Raw genomic sequence first — 16,463 nt, 5'->3', positions numbered from 1 at the left:
AATGGGTGATTTCTCGAGAAACCGAAACGCAAACTTACCAATCTGAATTATTTACGTATGTCTGAGCTTTTTTTTTTATTAAACGAATACAGTGATATTTTATGGAAAATTAATTTGTAAAGGTGCTGTCGGTTAGAGGAATAAAAGTGAGAAGTTTATTTGAAACTGGTTGCTTAAAAAATCGTTTATTCGAACTCGTGCAAGTAATATTTTCGCTGATTCGAAGGATTTCTCGTTCGAATAAATTTGCAAGTTTGCTTTTGATGAATCAATACGAAAGATAAAGACTAAGTATATAGTTTTTAAAAACTTGTCTGTTTGCCTTATTGTCTGTTTGAATTTCAGAATTTTGACATCTAAAGTGTAATGCTTCAATTGAATCTCGATGTTAATGGAAAGCTACTTACACGGTTGATTCGTTCAACCTTATCGAGTAAATAATCGAATTGGCTCTATTACTAATCAAACACATTGGATTAGATACGATACGAAGCTTAAGGTTCCGCTATCGTCCCGTTCAATTCAACACATCGATACTACTTGCTCGAACTCCTCACAAAGTGCGAGCGAACAACAGAGGGTGAAAATGCAGTTTCACCTTCGTTTGCGAATCAGCATTTCTCTCGACGGAATGAAAATACTCGATTGTTTTATGCAAAAGAATGCATTATTGTCTCTAAAAAATATCTTATTTCTTCCTATATTCCCGATAATAAATATTCTTTTAAAAATTAAAACGTTTTTTTGGTAAGGAATCCACGAACTCTATATTTGAATAACTAAAATAATCTCGAAAAATATCAAAGAAGAGAGGAGTAAAAGTAGACGTGTTCTTCGAACAGACATGCTTGCGTTACAAGTCTTTTGTACTGAAACTCGATCTTACCTTTAAATTGGTACTATTTCTCAAAAACGTATACTTGAATTCTTCTATGAAATTCTACGAATTCAACAGACGAAGCGGTTCGAAATGGAAATAAAACTGGAGGGCTTCACAAGATAATGCGAGTAACGTGAGTTTATTCGTATACTGCTGAAATTTTTATTCTTCAAATTATTTCTAATATTTCGCTATCTAACATAAAAAAAAAATGCGCGTGCTTTCCTTGAAAAGAAACTTCAAGAAACGACGTGGGATCTTTTCACAAATTGACGCCTGGTTTCATATTTGTCACGTCTAGTGAATGAGATTAGAATTCATATGTTCTATGGTATTATCTTACAACGTTAAAGTATGAATTATTTTCCTTAACTTGTTTACGTCTATACTGTGCACGTCGAGTTTGAAAATTATTTCTTTGCTGAGAATGTATCAAATTACTGGTTCATTCAATGGCTGTCAAAATTCTACTTAAGTCGGCATTGTGACAAGTATCGAGGCGACGAATATTTGCATGATTCGATGCAACGAGAAGGAAAACATTGAAATATGAGTGGCGACAGTTTCGTTTCGCTCACGAGTTCAGTAGCCTGAGGAATTATCCTATATCTTGCACTTTAAAATCGATTTCATAATCACCGAAGTATGAAAATATGCGAAAATTATCATGCAAACTATATTACGAATGTGAAAAAATTTGTCGCAAAAAGAAAAAATTATGTTGGGATGTTTTAATTCGTTGAATGTACCATCATACGTTGAATGCGTCGACTTCGTAAAAGTTAATTTATAAAAGTTCGTTTGATTTTTGCTGTAATTTATTCCATTTTTAACACAGAAAAATTTCTATTTTTTGAAATTCTAGTCACAAGATGCATGAATTTGCTGAAATTTCGTTTGTACCACATATCAGTTGACACAGTTGCCTCGATCAGAAAAGGGGAGGTCTTCAAAAAGTTGTGATTTATGAATTGAAATGTACGAGGTGAAGTTGACGAATTGACTTCAATTTCGATATTATCCCTGTTTTCCGATTTCAATCTGATGTTTTATACGAACCGCTTCACTTACATCGAAAATATATTATCATATTATATACACGTCATTGGCATCACCATTTCTCAATCTTTTCGCATACTCAAGGTCGATTCAGCTAACATATAAATCCTCATTTATTCAACGTTGATTGACTATAATGTAAATTATACGGTATCGTTATTTTCAAAATTGCTGATATTTTTGTATGAATACTGAAATCATTGATAAAACCGAAGGATGCAAAAGGATTATTACTAATATAAATCACAAATAAAATTCCAAAAGCCCATACATATTTTCCATGAAATATCCAGTAATTTTATCATATTTACATATAATACCTGTCATATAGAACCGTGAAAGAAAATTTAATAATGAAAATGGAGCTGAAATAATTGAAATATCAGGTAGAATAATATTTTCGAGTTGTTTAATCCGAGTTACACAATTGGTAATCAAATATGCGACTTATAAAGAGTATTATCTTTTTCAAAAAATGATCGTATTAAAGAAATACAACCAGTGCAAAAATACTCGACGTATTTCCAACTGATGTAATGAAGATAAAAACCGAACTTAACTGGAGACGCAATCACGGGTTTGTAGGTTTTGTAAACATACTCACTTTTCGTTTTGCCACCGGACGATCCGGCACGGGAAATAATCTCGGCGCCATCTTCTCGCTTCCATACGATCTCAGGTTTTGGATAGCCGCGAGCCTTGCAGACCAGTTTTGCGGATCCGCCCTCAGGTACCATCAAGTCGTTCGAGGTCTCCTCGGATATTATGTCCGGCGGTATCACCACTTCTAGAAACGCGCTCTGTAAATTCAATACACCAAGGTATCGGTATTATTATGCTCTATTGCAAAGAGGATATGACAATATTATCATATAATCCGAAAAAGAATAATTCTCTAATTTCATGAAATCAACGAATTATTCTCGATCCAAGGAAATCGTGATAATGTATTTTAACTTCTGGTCTCGAAGACGTTTAATTATTAAGCAGATTTTAATTAAGCTGGGACAGGAAACGGTCGTATTTCTGCCATGTAAATTCCGAAAATTTTAGAACATAATTCGTTGGAATTTAGCCACCTCCGTCTATGCGGGTGCAGACCGTCGGAAAACACTACTTTCACCAAGCACAGAACGGATTTCACTTTGAAATGAATGCCTTCCATACCAAAGCATTGCGTACAATAAAAATCTGACCCGGATCTACGGTAAAAAGATTCTCTACTTCTCCGACCATTTTCCTTTCCTTTCCCACTCTTTCTCCGCCCTTCTTTTTTTCTTTCTTTCTTTATCTTTCTTTCATTTGCTTTTTTTTTCTTCTTATTGCACGACTTGTTATTTCAAAGGATAATTTATTCGTACCTGACTCTTCATAGGATCCGTGTTGACTTGACACATGTAAATGCCTCGATCTTCTCGGCGTACCCCACGAATATTCAACGTCCACGTGTTGTAGTCACTGTGTGTTACTGATAAACGCGCGTTGTTCGTGATCACGTGTTCGTGAATCGCCAGGACTGCCTTGGTGTCTGCTTTGATCCACGCCACCTGGCCTCACAAACCCATTTCTTAACACACTGCGCTATTTCTTCGTCCATGTGCACGGTACCGCTCGCACGGCACTGGCGAAAACTTATCGCTAACAATATGCACAGACTCAATGTTTTAATACCTTAATTGCTAGATAATTCCGCGTAGAACTCATTTTCGAAACGATCTCGACTCGTTTCATACCCTTTGTCATGGAAATGAAACATGCCCAAATTCGAGTTTATCCATAATTAATCGATGAAAGTGATTGCTCGTCGTTAAAATTTCTTTTTGTGAATGAAAAGTTCACAAGAACGAAACTAGCGATTATAAATATATTGTTACTTAAGACCATCCTTTAATACCTCTTTTAATATTCTTTAACGTTATAGGGTATGATTTGGGATAGTTTTTATGTAATAGTTGACATTTTTATAAAAGTAATCTTTAAGCCATTACGTTACCTCTTGGATTAATTATATATAAAAAAATTGGGAAAAGAAAGCCGAACGAATGGTCGAACTGGAAAATGTTTGGAGGTACCATTTTCATCGTCGCTATTTTCAACTAGTTTTATCGCGTTTTAAGAGCATTAAAAATTTCAAACTATTGAACAAACTTATGCAGGAAAAATATAATTACGTAACGTTGCGCTCATGAGAAATATGATACGAGAAGATGCGTTATAGAAAGATAAACTTCATTATACCGTAGTTTGTCTTTCCCTCTGGTTTTTCTATCCTTAAACAGAAAATACGACTCGTTCCAATTACATGATTTATCTTGCATTTTAGAATAGTGAGAATAATATTCCTTCCACTATTTTACTTTTCCCGTTTACACAAGTATCTATAAATTAAATTTCGCGCTTGATTTAACTATCGATTGTACGAATGTTTTTACAACGCGTTATTTTATAGAGATTCTTTTAAATTGGCAAGATCAAAGGAATTCACAATCCTGTCAAAGAGTAATTAAAGTTTCTCTCTAGCATTTAAGCATGCTCCATTTCCGCATGGATTTTATAACGCTATAAAGGTTTAATCAGCTTCGTAATAATAAAAGGACGAATTGATTCTTTTTGCAATACATATGCTTGCAGAAGAACTTAACAAAGATTTATTTATAAGGAATATACTGTTTAGTACAGAATACTTTGTTTTCTCAGAATACTGATATTAATGTTAACGTAGATGTTTTCCTAGATTCTTCTGCAAAATATGTATCGAACCAAGCATTTTAATCTCTTAGTATTTTCCTGCAAAACTTATTTATTAAATATCAGACTTCTAATATTTTTATTTTCTTCTTTTATACGATAATTAATTTTTTCTGAATTTATTATATCTATTTCCCTGTTCAAAGTACCTAAAGAAACTTCCTATATCGTGTTTTCTCAATTTCAATTTCTGAGATCGTTAATTCTTAACATCTCGTTGTGTAGGATACTTTTTATCTTATTTTAAAAACGTATTATATCTGCACATATTAATGATATTAGATTATATATATAAACTATAATTCTTTACATTGAGAAATCCTACGACGACTAAACTACGAGACACCTACAATATCAACGAGGCATTTCACATCATATGCTTAAACTTAAATTCAATCGATTATTTCTCAGATAAACTTTCTTTAATTGTTCTTGATGATTGTCAGATTTTATATCTTTATACAACAGAGTAATCTTCTCAATAGATAGACTTTAATTTTAATATTGATTAGTGCCATCATTACAATTAAAAAGAAATATTTCAAACTTAATTAACCAATATGCTTAGAAGTGCGCTTTGTTTAAACACTTTATCGACCCCAAAAAACCCAGATATTTCACCGCAATGCGAAAAATATTATCCAATTTTACTAAGCTATACCGTGGAGGCAACAATCCGAGATACAGTAGACGAAGTTCATTTTCCAACGTCAACATTTTCCTTCCGAATGCAGCTCGGTCTCCTATAGATGTACGCGAAGTTTTGGCGGGAAGTTTTCTTATTTCGCATAGATATTATTGGCACGAAATTGAACCGGCGGCATGTCGAATATTTGACCTCGCGTCGCTTTGATAGGCTATCTATCAACCAACAAAAGAGGTCTGCGGTTCTTATCGATAACTCGAAAGCGGAGTGTACAGAGAAGGCAGCTGGAGAGGTTTACGGAGAAGCTGTGAGGGTGAGGTGGAGGATCGCGTTTGGAAGCGGCAGTGGAATGGAGAGAGAGAGAAAGAGAGAGAGAGAGAGAGAGACAGAGAGAGACCAACCAGTAGCTAGAAGCTAGAGAAAGCGGGGTGGAGGGCTTTGAGTGTTTGGTAGTGACGGCCCTGTGAGTGCCTCCACTTATAATACATTATACGAGGATAGTAAACCCTCTTCTCCCTTTCCTTCTACTTGCCCTTCGCCTTCCTGAGCAGCTCCAAAAACGAGCTCTCTTCGGGAACTGAAAAAGTCCCCCGGACGACAGATGCGCGCGATTCTGAAACATTTATGCCACTTTCCCGCCCCTCGGAGTCCTATCGTCCTCTGCGATGGACCTTTTGCTTTTACGTCGTTCTTTTCGAGATTCATCGATGGATGATTAATCTGTTTCGGAATATCGAGCTATTATTAAGGTTATTACTTGGTATTTGGTATGATACGATATTGTTTAACACTTTTCAATTTGCGGGAATATCTGGTTTAATTTATATCTTCCTTTAGGGTATTAACATTTAAAAAGATATCCAATAATACAATATTTATAAAACGATTGCACACCATCAAACCATAGTATTGTATTATTTCATTTTAATAATTTTATAGTTTCATAAAAAGCACCACCTTTATCATCCGCTGGTTGTAATTAACGGTTTCTCATTGCCTACGTTACTGTTTTATTTAAACAGCTCCACAACCCTTTCATAAATTTAAGCTCCGCGTACACGCCTAAGGAAACTGCGTCGAAACGCGGAACGCTTGTCGGTTCCGAGGCTCCACCTCTTTCTTTCGATCTTTCAACGAGCTGGCTAGTCGAAATATTCAGGGAAAGTCGAAAGTCGCGGCACGATCTTCGCTCGGAGGATCGTATACACGAAAGAAGGGAAACCCCTTTCTCGTTCGGAAAACTCTTCGCCGTTTGGCCGCGAAATCCACCCCCGAGGAAGGGTTGAGAATTATTGGATTTAAGAAGCCGCGTGAAACGTTAAAATTGTTTATTCTTAAGACTTTTTAGTATTTTTGGAGACGCTTTGTCATTTTGAAATATCGTACCGTTTTAGAGCTACGAAATTAGTTAAAAGTCATGGTGAAGTAGACGTGACCGGAAACATTAAGTGCCGCAGCAAAAGTAGCTTTTTCCGGTGCTGTTGCGTCTTTGAGAACAAGAAAGTAGAAAACATGAGAGAAAACAAACTTGAAGGAACTTGCACATATAGGAGAGGGGGGGGGGGAAGGGGGAGAGCAATAACGATGGAGAAAGGAAAAAGAATGATATGGAAGAGGAAAAGAATGATCTAGCAACGGTGTCTCGCGAGCAGTCGCAAATTTGCAGCACAATGAGCAGTCCACGACTTTAAAGGGCTGAGCTCTATGGAAACGAGTTTATCTTAAGCGAAAGACGCCTTCCGCCTAATGCAGTTTTCCCTACGCATTTTCAACTGGCGATCGGTCTGGCGGCCTCGTACCTTTGTCGAGGGTGAAAAATAAGGACTAGTAAAGGAACTTGAAGCGAAAGAAAAAGTGAAGAAGAAAACTAGAAGAAAAAGGATAGGAAGCGTGTACACGGAGAGGAAGATAGAAAGCGAGAGAGAAGAATAGATAGGATAAGAGGATGGGAGCGTGGATAGACGACGATGGAGCAGACGAAAGGGGAAAGAGAGCGAAATAGAGGAAGGGGGAAGGACGTGGAACCCTAGTCAGATATAATATCACACTATGTGCACCTATCTACCGTGGTCTCCATTCTCGGCCCTCTTTCATATGCAAAACCATCGTCGGCGCTCTATTGTGGCGCATTGTGGGATCAGGAGCCTCGTCGGTCCAGTCTACCACACCTCGTTTATTTCCCGCCATCTTCTCGCTCATACCCTCCTTCCACGACCACCTAACTTCCCTCTTTCGTCTTCTTTTTCATCCTTCTTCTCGTTTTCTTCCCTACCTTATCCCCTTTTCTCCGTTCGTACGACTGCATTCTCCCCTGTTCACCGACTATTCTTTTATTTTCTCGACTTCTGTTTTCGGTAGCGAGCTACGGCTGTTCCTTTCAACGGCATGCAGATAAATGGATAAGCTTGCTAATTAAAAGTTTCGCAGGGCCCGATCCCTTTCTTCGTATCCTGCTGCTGCTTCCTGTTGGTCACCCATCCCTCTTTCTCGTCACCCCTCTTCTCACGCTGTCTAATGTTATTTCATCGTCTTCCTATTCTCCTTCATCCGTTTCCGTTTCTTCTGCATGCATTTGGCCTCTCTGCTCGCGCTTCGTTATATTCAAACGGCCACCGGTTCTATTTGGTTGCCGCTGCCGGCCGGCTTTACGCTCGAGATTTCAGAAAGCATTATTCCCTCACTAGCTTTTGTTCCTCGGCCTCTGCTTTTTGCAACTGGGGACAACTTTAAATGTTAGTATTTATTACTGGAGAGTGCTCGGTTCGCAGCAGATTACTGTGACGGTTTTACACACGCAGCATCGCGCGATTAACCGATTGTATCAAGCGACCCGTATGATATTGCGGCTTACGCGTCTACGGCTACACGTGACCGTCAGTTTTCTTCGTCATCATCGGCTGTTTTCATCGGCAGAAGGGTTGCACGGTTTGTTGAATTCCGTCGCCTGGTTAACGATTCATCTTGCTTCGGCCTGTTGACTATTTTATTTTACTTGTTTTCGGATTTATTTCTTCTATTTATTTTTCCTTCCTGTCGAAAGGTCTCGTAGCTTTGCAGCAATTAGCCACGAAAGTTTTTTTTATAAAAATATCATCCTTCTACTATGGTATCGTGTCTATATTATGCGAAATGAATTTTAGGTTGCTCGTTTCAAGATAACTTTGTTGGTTCTTTGATATTGCACGGTTCGGCAGCGCTAAGCCATGCGAGCTACTTATATCATGTAAAATAAGAGTCTGTCTTCAAAAGATAGCTTTATAAAGCTTAAGTTTTGTCTTTATAGAATTTTACAAGGATTGGTTGTTTCGAGATATTTAATTCCTAATATTCTTCTTCCTGAAGCCCGTGGTAATTAGCGCTGATGTTTATGCTTTTCTCGAGGACATTGTAATAAAGTTGCGCCTGTCTTTTATACGTAAAGTTGCTTCATAGTTGACGTTTCTTTGGTTCGTACTTTTATCAAAGTTTTTTCCTTTTCATTTCTTTGTGTGTGTGGATGATACACAGGATATTTCTGTAGTATCTGTTTCTAATAAACTTGTTACAGAAATACAGTTGGTCGATTCGTCGCGTCAACTGTTTGTAAGTGGAATTGACGTGTAGATGTTTCTTTTTATTCTTAACTTACGTTAATTTAACTTAGTATATTAAATTAGTCACTCGGGGACTAAGATATTGTCAATGGGATATTTTAATTTATCACTTTGATCAATCCATCTTATTTTTGCATGTAATTTAGAAATAACTGGGATATACATAATCCAGAAATAAAATATCTAGTTAGTCACCGTAGTAAATTATAACGACTGCTTTTATGCGTTTTTCATTCGTCAAATTCAATATTGAGAATCGACGGGACTATCGTTTCTTTGAATTACAGCTGTTTTTATGCAATTTTTTTCATAATTAATAGGCATAACACGATATTGCAAGGAACCGTCAATAAACGACAGATTCGATTTTTTCTTCGCGTTTATAACGAAATTTATGTACGCCAGACCAATGACGGATCGAAGATAAAATAGAGAAAGGTACGTGACGACCATCGTCGATAGGAAATAATACTTCTAAAATATGACCTGGATTGCTTTTATTCCTCTCTTATTCTGTTTGTTTAGGTAATAATCCTTTGGTTGGTAGCATACTTTTACTGTAAATGTTGGTAGTTTACTGTATAGGCTAAATATAATATCAATATCGAACGTAGGTCACAGAAAGCAATATAAAAATTATTTGAGAAATCTAGATACTTCTTTGGAACAAAAATCATTTTTGAATAATTTTCACTGCTTGTAGAAAACGTTTTATCGGACATGTAGGATTTTTATAAGTTAAGCTTTCAAACAAGGTAACAATTCCTATAAATTTTAATAATTTCTCAATGGTTTTTCAAGTTCACTTCATTTTTCGTAAATGTCAAAATATTTATTACAGGAAATACATAAGTGCATTTAGTGTTCCTAACTTTATGAGGTCTATTTCTTTATGAACGATCAGTTTTGTATTATTTGAATTATCGGCTACAAAATTCATCGGATACTTCATGTAGTTCACATGTTATGCTGTTAATTAAACAGATTACTTCGCGGCGTGTACCAGGGAGATATGAATTTTGAAACCGTCTGCTTTTGATACATGTACATTCGTCCGAGGCAAAGGCTTAACTTAATCTTCTCGACTTTGACGTAATTAGTATCGTGCGCTAAAATTTGGCGGAGCATATTTATGAATCTGTACATTTCTTCCCTTGAACTTACCTCATTTTTCAACTTTCGATTGACTGTTTAATGTTCCCGGATTCCGATGATCTCCTGTACAACTTGTATTGATGTCTTTGATATAAGTATTCGTTTAAATCACGGTTTTATCTTGCCGCCATTTTATTCGTTTCGACAAACGAGTAACATATATTTCAGATACGGTGATCCGTGAGTATTGATCGCTATAGGGAATTTTCTCTATTCAACGTTTTATTTAAAAATAGCAATGGGACGAACCAATGATTTTCTTCTATTCTGGCTTGCAATTTTTTATAAATTACTATTCACCGACAATATCAAAGATTTTCAACTGGAGTCATAATTTTTGTTAACAGTAAAAATGCAATTTTGTGAAGCGAAGCGCATAATCTATACAGTGTATCCTGATAGTGACAAAATTAATAAAATTATTCTGTCGAGGGAATCACTTTTCAAGCATTTTAAAAACAATTACAAATTATATTTACAAAGCTTTGATATTTAAACGTATCAAAAACGAACGAAAGAGTTTCTTCGGGACTTGGCTATAGAGTCTCCACCAATTCCATACAAACCCTGATAATTCCACTAGAGAAGGCGTCTATCTTATTAGAATTCCTTCGTCGAGCGTCTGTCACAAGACTCTCTAATCTTTTGACTTGGAGGTTCTTCATTTTGTAGAATTTTAATTTCGTAGGAACGAAAGTATTTATATTCTCCAGACTTGGTGGTACAGCTATTTTTTGGTGGTGTAAAATCGTACTTTTTCCTAAACATTGCGACATATTGTGACGTGTACACTTAAGCGCGTTTAAGACGAACTACGTTTTATGGCTAGTCATGTGTGTTACAACCACGATGAACGAGTAATTGTTTTAACGCTCGAAACGCAATACGATTTTTCCGTGCCCATAAAAGTGTTTTGTCCTTTTTTTCTTTTACAATGAAAACGGTTATTTCCTTCGTTTGCTATTACTTGTTCAGTCATTTTTCTTGGATGGAATCCTTTTTTTTCTTTTGATGATAGTAGTAAATAATTCTTTTGCGATGAGAAAGAGAATAGCAAATGTGCGACGCTCGCTCATAAATCTCTTTAAAGACCGCGTGCAAGAGGAGCAATGGATATGGTAATAATAGATTATAAACAACGGAGTGGAGCTATTTCAGAATTGTCACAGTGAATTTCGAATTTTATCTTGAGGTTCTGTTATACTGCATACGACAGGCTTTCGTTGAATGCGAAGCTTTATGCGTTTTGACGGATCAGCTTCCGATGTCTCGTGATTTTCGTTCAAAACGAGCCGGTGCTTTGCTTAATAATTCGCCGTGGAGCTGTTAAAAATCGTTCGAGAACGATAAATTCAATCTGATATTTCTGGCGATTCGACATTAATAATAATTTGACGATTGAAGAGAACCCGTTAAATTGGTTAAATTTATCAATAATTAACGCTACGGAGTGTTTTCGGCAGTTAATGAATAACTGAAGCGATAATTAATTTCGTTCGATCCTTAAAAAGAATAATAGAATTGTAATTTTTATGGCACTATTTCGTTTCATTCAATTTCGGGAAATTGGTACTTTAAAGTTTGTTCGTAATGAAATAGTCTTTCATTTTTCATTTTCTATTTTCGTCGACTCTTTAACTCGATGATAAATCCTACCAACATTATCTTAATTTATTCTCTGTTTGTTATTGTAATCCAAATATTTGACAAAAAATATCTTACGTTTGCTATATATTTTATATACACCATTTAACCCTTTCATTTCAAAGTTATTTAGCAAATGTAAACGTTTGTCTGTAATTTTTCTACCTAGCGCATTATCTATTATTTTCTAATGATATTTTACCCAATGTAGGAAGAATTCAAAATAGGAATGAATATTTCGCTCGATAATTTTAAAAACGTCAGTACAATTATACCGGAAACGAAGGGGTCAAATGAATTTTTAAACGCTTGGTTTTCTGATCAGCTTAAATTATTAGTTCACTTTACTATTTCTTATTAATTCATTTACTAGTTCTTATTTCTCTATATTCATTCTATAAAATCTGACATCACGTGTTCTCTAACATATACCTGATATCTAGAGCCTCTTTTACTTTCTATCTTCTACCAACGATTAATCCGCCTCTTTTATTAATCTTATTTAATCTAAATTAATGCTTATTGAAAAACATGCTCATGCAACCTCTGTCATCACCTTCTGTTATCATATAATCATGCATCAAGGCATGCCTTTTGTAAGTGAGAATTCATAGATACGCTAAGAACAATCTGATATTCAACACTCGACTCGATCGTCGAGACCCCGCTATTACTTACGACGCATAACACATCTTAAACATTGTGCACTCAACTGTCGTCCAATGCAGCTTGCATCATATTTCATCCCACGAACAAACAGTTTCAAGTGTGTTGTGCAATTGTGGAGAAACGTTTTGTGCGACATACGTCTGTGCGTTTATATATAGATCATATAAAATTTTTCTCCGTGATGAATCAGCGGCCAACCGTGAAACCTAATCTCGTGTTTGTAGAATACCTTCTTTTCGTATTGGAAAGTACTAGGTTCAATAACGGGACGAATAAATTTTTGCTCGAACGATATTAAAACTTACGGTGTATTTTTTCGGTTCACTTATGGTGCTCCCGATATATATGAGTACTATAATTTAATCCGCTGTGATAATAAAAGTATAGTTACTGCAGTGATTAAACGGTGGCCATGTAATAATTATAAATATAGAATATTAAATTTTTCTAAATAAAATTTAGAATATAGTAAGAAAGCTTTATTACGATAATTGTAATAAAATTTGGTAAAATTTTTCAGAAATTTGATAATGCTGAAATGTTCTAGAAGATTCACGATTTTGAAAAAGAATTTGTTATGTAAAAATACTTTCGATTAACTATTTGAAGGAAATTTGCGAGCATACAATAATTATCACGAGCAATCTCACGAAAGATCTGTCGGAAGTTGTAACTAGTTGTCACGTTCCGGTATGTCTGGGCATCGCCAATGTTTCGTTCTGGAAGTTCCAATTATGGCGTTTAAGCGTCGAAGCTTAAATCTAAAAAGCCAAGAAGCCATTTATCATTGCAGTAGAATATCAAAATTAATTTTCTTAAATACACAAAGGATGATGTTCTCTCAAATGAATTTCCAAGATAAGATTTCAAATTCTCTTGGCTAATTTATCTTTGAATTACCTGCAGCGATTATTTCTCATTTCATATTAATGTTTTTGCTACGCAAGCTTGAACATAAAATATTTCTCGATTGCAATACGATGAAAACTGATGATATCAGCAGTCCGTGCGGAAAAGCGAAAATCATCATGGTAAAACTTGTATTTCTAACTGGTATATCGCACTATAGTATACATTTATTGCCGGCTATTCATCGGCGCGTGAATGAAGATTAAGCTTTTCGAGTACGCTTGTTTAAGTTGCTCGTCTTGGTGGATACACGCCACCACGAACAACCACTACGGAAGAATATTCACCGAGGCTTTCAGAGAGTTGCGTGAAGGAATATTCGAGCTGGAAACGCGAAAAATATCAGCTCGTGAGAAATCTGATGTGAGGTAGCTTGAAAATTTTTCGAGAGCATTTCGTTCAAAGGAAACACTGTGTTTAAAATTTTCACTGCTATATCAAACCTTCTATATTTACCTGTCGTTCGCAATTTCTTTTTCTATTAGTAAAGTGATTTAAACGAACTTAAAAAAAAAAGAATAGATCGAAATCTTTTTTGTGTGATATCGAAAAAAAATTCGGAGAATTTCGTGATATATGAAATATCTCGATAGAAACCACGATAAATGAATGAAAAATAAAATATGAAGAGTTAAAATTTTCTGACCTTTCTTTAAACCACCTTTCCTTGCGTAAGTCGAAAGATATCAGATGGTTAGGCCAGAGTGATTTGTCATTCAGCGTATTCGCAAAGGGGCAAAGATACTCGGCGTGTTTACGGCCGTATATATGCGCATACATTTGGCGCAAGACTTTAACCGGGACTCTTGATCATGAGGATGAAAATGAAAATGATAATTTGTCGTATACGAATCAGCAAGTCAAATAGCAGCAAGTTAGGCGGGTTCGCGCCTTCGGCCGCGTCTCGCTGCGCTCGAGAAAGAATGATGATTTTCTTTCGTGGAACAAGCGATAATTGAAATTATGCATGCGTTTCTGAAACACATTTCTTTGTCTCGCCTTTTCCTACGTATCAATTTCATTCTCGTTTCGGATACTTCGAGACTTCGTTCAAACTGTTGTCGAATTGATGAAAATAAGAATGAATATGATTTATAACTATTTAAAGAGGAAGGAATTTTTATATCATTTTTAGAATCATTCCATTCGTCACCTTCGTTACGATAGTAAGTAATAAGAAAAAATTAAGAGGAGGTAGAGAACACTTTTAACTTCAGAAAATTCTTTTAGGAATACCTTTTCCATTTGGAAAGGTGCAAACGAGTGCAGCTTGGAAACAGCGAGAGGAAGAAGGTGGATCGCAAACCCCATTGGCAAAAAGAATCATTCATTTCCCGAGTTATAAAGTTTAAGGTTTCAAGGCTTAATTAAAGTCTACAGGGCAACTTTCGACGAAAATCTCTTCGAAAAGAAATATTCTCTTCGCCGACTCTTTCGTACAGTAAGAAATTCGTTCAACAAGTGGAATCGTAAAACTGTCAAATATATTTCCACGAATTTTACTTGTGAAATTACCGCTTTTGTTTGTGCAAGATAATCAAGAGAATATATCGATTTATAAGAAGCTCTAACTTGGATATTAACTGTCATCTGGTTATTAATTTGGATGTTGTTATTAACTGCAAAAGTTTTTAACCTAACATTTATACTTTAACACGATCAAATATATATCTCATCGTAAATGACAAGTATACGAAAGATTATTATTTATCGGCGAAAAATGTAACTAATTCCGAATACTTGGAGTGCTGCAGAGAATAATAAATTAATGGCTGTTTGTTTCGTCGATAATCAATTTCGTTCGTTACACATTTGTGCAAAATATATTTCAAGTATGTATTTAGTTATTGAAATGGAAGATATCGAATAAAATATATCACCGGAATGACATTATCGAAAGCATGGAAGAAAAAGATTGGCTGAAACACGAATACAATTATTTGACTTTCAACAAACACGAATGTGCATATATATATCGTATGGAAGGTACATTGTTTTGATTTCTCTAGAGTATTGTTTTTTCCGATGGAAATAGGTAGATTGCAGCAGCCGGGAAAACATCAATGTTATTAGCTTTCTGTATAGTTTAACAATTAAATAAAAATTTGATATAATAAATAACTTCTATTAGCAATTTATTCATTTATCATAAATAGTATTGCAATAATCGGAAATAATATTTTTGCTTTATTTATTCAACTGCATAAATATTTGAGTTCTCCACATCGCTAACTAGAGCGGTATTAATCCGTTTTTGTTAAACGCTGTATATTTATTGTTTATCATGTTCATATTCGTACCGAATATTTGTTATTTTTGTTATATTAACAACATTTGATCTAAATGCAGATCTATGTCTTGTCATCAATGTCTGTCTCTTGCTCTATATCTTTTATGTTCCTTTCCCAAAAAAAATTTGCAGACTCAGTCTTCTAATTACTTTTTAAATTTTACTTTGCTGTGATGCATTCGTCGTATCTTTTTGTATATTGTGAGCTCGAAAAAGAATTAGATTGGCAGTTTGACTTTACAATTACTAATTTTCTGCTTATTCTTCATCTAATTTATCAATAGCTATAGTTTCGATTCCGCATAATCTACTTTCCAAGCTACTGCTATTTTTCAGATGCCTTAGACTGTCCGAACGGCAATGCCATTTTTTAAATATCTAAATATTGCTCCGAGTGTTAATTAAAAAAAATAAACTTATATTAATGCAAGAACTAAAAAATGGATCTGTCTATGAAAGAGTCTAAGAATAAGCACATGCTACCTTGGTATCGATACGTAGCAGCGATTAGAAGGCCAGTTCACATCGATTGTTCATGATAATTCATGAGTGAAACAAATATGAAATAACACGAGGATCTACACAGAGTGTTTCAAAATGATGGAGCGAAGGATCTTAAAATTTAGAAATAAACGTAAAATGAGAAGGAAACCGGAATTGATAGACATGAAATGCTTAGAAATATCAAGGAACATACATATTGTATTGACTGACTATTTCGTTTTAGAGAATTAGCCCTGAAGCACCTGAGGTAAGCTGTTAGAAGGCAGGAGATGATGTTCTGCCAATTACTCAAAAAATGACTCTCGACCGAGGAACTCCTACAAACTTTATTTATTATATAAACCTATATCCGTAAACTTTACTATA

At 35.3% G+C, this 16,463-nt stretch overlaps 1 protein-coding gene across 3 annotated transcripts in view; it reads right to left on the bottom strand.

Annotated features, from left to right (window-relative positions):
- Positions 1 to 16,463, bottom strand: part of LOC117215073 (lachesin-like) — a 181,443-nt gene that overhangs the window by 28,968 nt on the left and 136,012 nt on the right. For all 3 annotated transcript variants that reach the window (XM_033461495.1, XM_033461493.1, XM_033461494.1), the window contains 2 exons: positions 3,301 to 3,486; positions 2,544 to 2,739 (listed from right to left, as the gene is read on the bottom strand). In XM_033461495.1, the coding sequence (XP_033317386.1) occupies positions 2,544 to 2,739; positions 3,301 to 3,486 (382 nt within the window). The remainder of the gene's footprint in view (positions 1 to 2,543; positions 2,740 to 3,300; positions 3,487 to 16,463) is intronic.

The sequence above is a fragment of the Bombus bifarius genome, unplaced genomic scaffold, assembly GCF_011952205.1.
Source record: "Bombus bifarius isolate JDL3187 unplaced genomic scaffold, Bbif_JDL3187 scf7180000009343, whole genome shotgun sequence".
Lineage (NCBI taxonomy): Eukaryota > Metazoa > Arthropoda > Insecta > Hymenoptera > Apidae > Bombus > Bombus bifarius.
The sequence above is the reverse complement of the archived record's forward strand: the minus strand, read 5'-3'. Positions and strand labels throughout refer to the sequence as shown.